We start from the raw sequence: 5,858 nt of genomic DNA on the forward strand, positions 1-5,858 counted from the left end.
TTATTGTTAAAAATAGTGAAACTACCATTTGGGTTTTGGATTTCACTCAGTAAAAGATCTGGATTTCACTTTGGATTTCATTTAGTAAAAAGTTTACAAAAAAAATAAAAAAGGAAAGTTGTCCACAGACTTCCACTACATTGCTTTTTACTGCTGAGAACACTTTTCAAGGAACTTGTCCACATCTCTCTCTTTTACCCACTACATAAATAGAGGTTCTGGAATTTTATCATGGTGAAACCGAGAATTCTCAGCTGAATAATATGAGATGGTATTTATCTTACTGTAAGCCACATAACTTTATTTATATGAATTATAGTTAAGTGTAGCTCACTAAGAAGTGCACAAAGCATTAACAAAGGCAATTTGTATTACCACTACTAATAATTATTGTTATTCTCGTGTTATGGATGCTTTACATAAACATAAATTCCAAACCCCAAAGACTCTACTCATTAAGTAGACGCTTGCTTCTCAGAAGGTAGAGAGCCTATTCCAGACTGCCCAGTTTTTTCTGCTATTACTCTTTTTTTTTTTTTTAATATGTAAACTTATACATAGCAATGCAGAAACTTTTATGGCAGCTACCATAAGTAAATCTACAAATCTGAGTAGTGATTAGAGGTCAGGCTTGTTAAGGAGCAGCTTAAGGAGCAGCAGTGGGATCTGTTTTTCTGTGCAGCTGGGTCTTTGTTTCCAATTAGCTATGTAGGAGATGTTTCAATTTCCTGGGAGGGACAGCTGAGTTCTGAAAGGGGCTGGACCATCCAAGCTAACCAAAACAAAGTCAGCACCTGAGATCTACTGGTTGGTTTGTTTTACACTCACTGGCTAAACTAATCAGGAACTCCAGTCTCTCCATAACAGCTCCGTAGTGCTGAAAGGCTATCAAATCAATGTTTCTGAACAGCCCAAACTTGTGAGCTGTGCTGAGCGTTATTCATAAAGCTTAAATTCAAATACTTCAAGATTTAGTTAACCTTTAGTATAACTCATATCATGGTCAAGGTAAGGCTTACATGTCACGCTGCTTTCTAAATCTTGCTGACAGGACGTTGACCAAAAAAAATAAATAAAATTGTGAAATTTTGCTCTCTAATACTGTATTATTTTTAGTTCCTTCTCCTGAGCTGTGTATCATTCTCTTGTTTCCCAGCCCAAGTCTCCCTTTAACAGAAGGGATGCTGTTGCTTTATGAGCAGTAGAAAAATTCAAAATGGCTAGGCAAAACTTTCTGATTAGAAGAGATATTTACGAAGGACAAATGTTATCCCTTCAAGCTCAAAATAGATTATCATCGTATGTACTAAATAGTTGCCTGAAAAAAGTAATCATTGGTCTTATTCTACTGTACTTACCTTGTTTAGGTTGATGCATGCATTCAGAAAACAAGGAACGTGATGACTCTGTTATGTCAACTTCTTCCACTTTGCAGCAAATTAATGAGAAAGGTACTTGATTCATCTGCAGTATTTTAGTTTTTTCTTGTTTGCTTTTTGTTCGTTCATGTTTTTAAAAATAAATCTTCTTTTTATACAGAATAAAGCAGGAAACGGCTATCTTAAACCTGCTCCACCATGGAGAGAAGACAGAATAAGAACCGGCACAAATGCACATGCTCCAGAAAGGAGAGCTGAGACATTTGGCATCAAATCTTTGGAAAATCATGTAACAAACATGACGTTTTTAGAGAGCAAGTAATTATAGCACTTAGAAATGCAGGAACTCCATCAGAGAATAACACTTGCTGAAGTTTCAATTTTGCTTTCATTTGTGGAAAGTCAAACCAGGTTAATCTGAATTAAAACCGTTGACCTTTGTCACATCTAATAGATGTCCCTAACAATTACAGCACCAACTAGTGTAATCGTTATATATTTTTATAATGTGAATGAATTTCCTACGCTCGCTATCAATACTGGTTTTGTAGTTAATGCTTCTGAATGTCTTAATGGATGTTCCAACCCAAAGATGCTGCTAATAGACAGTTCACGTAAAGAACCTTGTGCTCAATATGCTATACATGTATGTAACACTACTGCTGAAGTCTGTAAGCTCATCTCTGGCCTGCTTCGGTCTATGAATTTGTAAAGCCCAATCAGGAATATAGTCTGAAAGGCTGTGGCCTAAAGCACTGAAATGTTACCTTAGTTTTGAGTTGTACCTGCAATGAAGTATAGCCCTAGGAAAAAACACTCCTGCAATAGCTCAACAATGAATCTTAATTTTGTTGGCATGATTCATTTTTCCCAAAGTATTCTTCTAACTCATTAGTACCCCTGTCTCAGTACCTTCTTCTTTTACTATCTTTATTTGTAGATAGCTGTTGTTGCTTCCTTTTTGATTAAAACTTACTGAGCAGAATTTGAATTGCATGTGGAACCACTGAAGTATTATGTAGACTTTATAGCATTTAAAATTGAAGTAAATAGATACTGATTATGACAAACTTCTGTAGAAAGGGCATTATTTGACTTTAGAACGCTAGGACCGCATAACCTGGTGTGAAATACTTGTTTTCAAGTGCATCTGCTCTTTGTATACAGGCTCCTGTTGCATTTTATTTTCAGTTCACCTTTGTCAAACTCCATGTTGTATCAGCTTAGCTAAATTACATGACAACTAAATTACGTGATTCTTCTGTATTACGCTTGCACTAAGCAGAAGTAAAGAAGCCTGTGGAACACAAATATTCTCCAAAATATCAATCTGTGCTTATTTAAAAGCTTGTTGTAGTACTAGAATTGAGGGGAAAAAAAGAAAATTTTCATATACAAAACGGACTGTTTTATTTTTGTGTGAAACCAGTGTTTTAAGTTCCATGTTTAAAAACAGACACACGGGCCTTTTAATCCTATGAAAGTTACAATGTCCAAGAAACTTATTAAATATCAAGTACAGATGATGCCTGTATAATTAACTTCATGCAGAATTATTATGACGTTTCAACAAAACTTCCTCGTATTCCTCCTGCGTCAGAAGTCCCTGAGTTATACTCTTGCTCTCTTCAAATTTGGGTAGAACCACTGCAATGTATCCCTCAGTTGATGGCTAAAAAGCAAGAGTGAAGTTAGTAGTAAAATAAAGGTTAGAAAATAAGAAGTAAGAAAGGTTCTTACCTTTTCTTGCAAAATAGCTGGATTGCTAAGAATGTTTTCATTTACTTCTATCAGTCGCCCTCGTATACAACTGTAAAAGTCGTTAGAGTCAGCAAATGTGCATGGTATGTCAGGCTGGGGGGCAGAGGAAAACATCCTTACCTATAAATGGTGTACTCCTCTCCATCTGTTGAGGATATCCTGCACAGTGGGGCAAGTTCTGTTAAAAACTGAGCTCCCTGCATTTGAAAAGAAAAAAATAATGTATACATTTATATAATACACACTTAATTACACAGGCCTTCTAAGATACCATCAGCAGCATAACGAGTTTGTAACTTGCTCGGAACAAAGCAAGGAAGTGGGATAGTTACAGGTCATTGCAAGTTATGTATTTATGCTTTCCTACTGAAGAGATGACAACTGTGTGCACAAATAGAAGCTTGTAAAAGCTTACAAGTTTACTTATAACTGGTTCTTGTGGAATAACAGATTTGTAGGTTAAAGAAATTAGAATAAGCAAAAAGCGGAGAAAAATATAGCTCAGTTAACTTTAGCATAAGCAGTTTTAACTACACATTTGAAAACCCACCAGGAAAAACTGAACTAGGCCATCTGCTGTCTAGGTGTATTTGACAAAAACAGTAGTTTCCAAATGGCTTGGCATTTTGGTGAAAACAGTTTGTGGTTTGTTTTTTTTTTTAATCTATTAAGGGATGTTTAAGTCCCTCTATATACCACAACAAAATGACTTAAGAGACTATTAACATTGGTCTGAGCAACACTGGAAACCACCAAAACTGTATGATCACTGTAACACCCTGGTCAGGATGTTCTCTCTCTCTCATCATAATTATTTAACTAGGGAGGGGCTTAGCAAGTTATCTTTGTGTTTTATTTAAATTTCAATTCTAGAAAAGACAAAGTTTCAGGCAGTTTGAGAGACTAAAATGAAAGGTAACCAAATCAAAAAGACCTACCCTTTTTGACTTCCCAGAGACCTTATTCTGAAGTCTGCTACAGTTGGGACTGATTTGGTAATTAATACTTTTAATTGTTTTTCCATTTTGAAGAAGAGGGTGGGCTTCTGCCAAGGTGATGACACAGATTCTGCAAGAAGAGTTATAATTATTATGCTGTAGTTGTGAAAAGCCATGCCCTTATGTACTCAAAGCAAGCTTCAAAACTTTCTCTGCCAGTATTGGTGGGATTTAAAACCAAGACTGGGACTTCATTTGAGCTTCTAGTCGGAAATACTAGCAAGACTTTCGCTGCTGGATACTTGATCTTCCACGGTATATAGAAGTTTAGTTCTTGCTGTAGTTTAGTAGGGAAGTTCAGGTGATAGTTCAGCTTACTGCAGTTGGGTCACTGAGCAGGCGCCCAGTGGCCCCAACAACAGCATGGGGGGTTGCGCAAGGTAACGTACAAAGCTATTTACCTGAGCTAATGATGACGAACTTACAGTAATTGTTGCCTGTGGATAAGACAGAGATTTAGTTTCCTACTCAGAAAAATGTCAGCTGCTGGACCACATTGAACAAGCTTTCTTCAGGGCATCCTACCTGAAGTGAGCTGTACCAAACTGAATGAGAACTGAACTCTGACCTAAAGCAACCCACAGAGAAGATGCTTCATTATGAGCCACTAGGCTGTCATCAAAAAACAGAAAACTTGGTAATTACACAGAACCAGAGCTTTTATCCAGCGTTGCACCCCACGCGAACACACTTGATTCACTTCTATTGGGACTGTTGAAGCAGACACTTCAAGAAGCTGAAGTAAAGCTCGGTTTGCTTTTGAAGGACGATGATGTAGCAGAAGGCAACAGTTCTGGGAATAGCCAAAGGTGAAGCTGGGGGCTATCAGTGGTCCACCTGTGAGCTGGGCTTTAGCTAAACCTGCTGCTCGCCTCGTGGCTTTTTCTAAAGGCAGAGAATTTCTTGTCACAAAACTGGGGCGCTTAAGACAAACCCAGCTGCAGAGCTGAGCCCTAACCCCCCCCCTATTTTAGACCCGCACTTAATGCACGAAGCCCACAGCTGCAGCGCCGGAGCTCCGCAGGGTCTGGGCGAGCAGCTCCCACAAGGGGGAGCCGGATCCCGGTGAACAGGGGCACGGCGGTCCCGGGAAGCTCCGCAGCAGCGCAGAGGAACCAGAAACGCCGCTTCCTCTTGACCCTGGCGGCTTCCTGCGAAGAGGACGAGGAGGAGGAGGAGGATGTGCGAGCTGGCACCTCGCCCTTAGCGCTGAGACCTCGCAGTGCAATTCAGAAAGGGCTTTTGCGATGCTAAGAGGCACCAAACCGAGCCACGGTTTGCCATTATAAGGGCCAAGAGGATGTTTTACCGAGCACCCACACCCAGAAAGCCGAGCTCCCACAGCCGCCTGCTGCTGCTGCTGCTGAGGGGGAGCCCGGAGCCCGGCGCCACTCGCCTGTTGGAGTGCTGCAGCACGCAGAAGTCCTCGCACGGCCGCCCCTTCACGTCTGCAAGAGGCCACAAAGAGGGGTGAGGCGGCGGGCCCGCTGCCCCGGCCCCTTCCTTCCCTCCCTCCCTGCATTGCTCCCCGCGCACCTGGCTTGTACCAGCGGGTGAAGTACCGCGCCGCCCCGCCGCCGCCCGCCCGCCCCGCCGCCATCTCGCCGCCCGCCGGGCGCAGGCGTGGGGCGGCCCCGCCCCGCTGCCACAAAGCCCGCAGCGGGAGGAGGGAGCGAGGCCCCGGCACGGAGCGGCTGGGGGAGCCCCAGCCCTGGAGGTG

General features: G+C 41.6%; 2 protein-coding genes across 2 annotated transcripts in view; one reads left to right on the forward strand and one right to left on the reverse strand.

The window, feature by feature from the left end:
* CTNNAL1 (catenin alpha like 1) overlaps positions 1 to 2,636 on the forward strand; it is a gene marked incomplete at its 5' end in the record, with an annotated part of 53,649 nt that extends 51,013 nt beyond the window's left edge. The window contains 2 exons of the mRNA XM_084281502.1: positions 1,368 to 1,451; positions 1,540 to 2,636. Coding sequence (XP_084137628.1) covers positions 1,368 to 1,451; positions 1,540 to 1,701 — 246 coding nt within the window. The 3' untranslated portion in view covers positions 1,702 to 2,636. The remainder of the gene's footprint in view (positions 1 to 1,367; positions 1,452 to 1,539) is intronic.
* On the reverse strand, positions 2,632 to 5,738 carry ABITRAM (actin binding transcription modulator; the record flags this gene model as incomplete). Its single annotated transcript, XM_084281504.1, has 6 exons — positions 2,632 to 3,051; positions 3,120 to 3,189; positions 3,261 to 3,337; positions 4,079 to 4,208; positions 5,535 to 5,586; positions 5,675 to 5,738. The coding sequence occupies 6 exons, from the start codon at positions 5,736 to 5,738 to the stop codon at positions 2,923 to 2,925; spliced, it is 522 nt and encodes a 173-aa protein (XP_084137630.1). The 3' UTR covers positions 2,632 to 2,922.
* Between the last annotated feature and the right edge of the window lie 120 nt (positions 5,739 to 5,858).

This window comes from Netta rufina (assembly GCF_964035555.1).
Source record: "Netta rufina genome assembly, chromosome: 2".
In the NCBI taxonomy this organism is placed as follows: domain Eukaryota; kingdom Metazoa; phylum Chordata; class Aves; order Anseriformes; family Anatidae; genus Netta; species Netta rufina.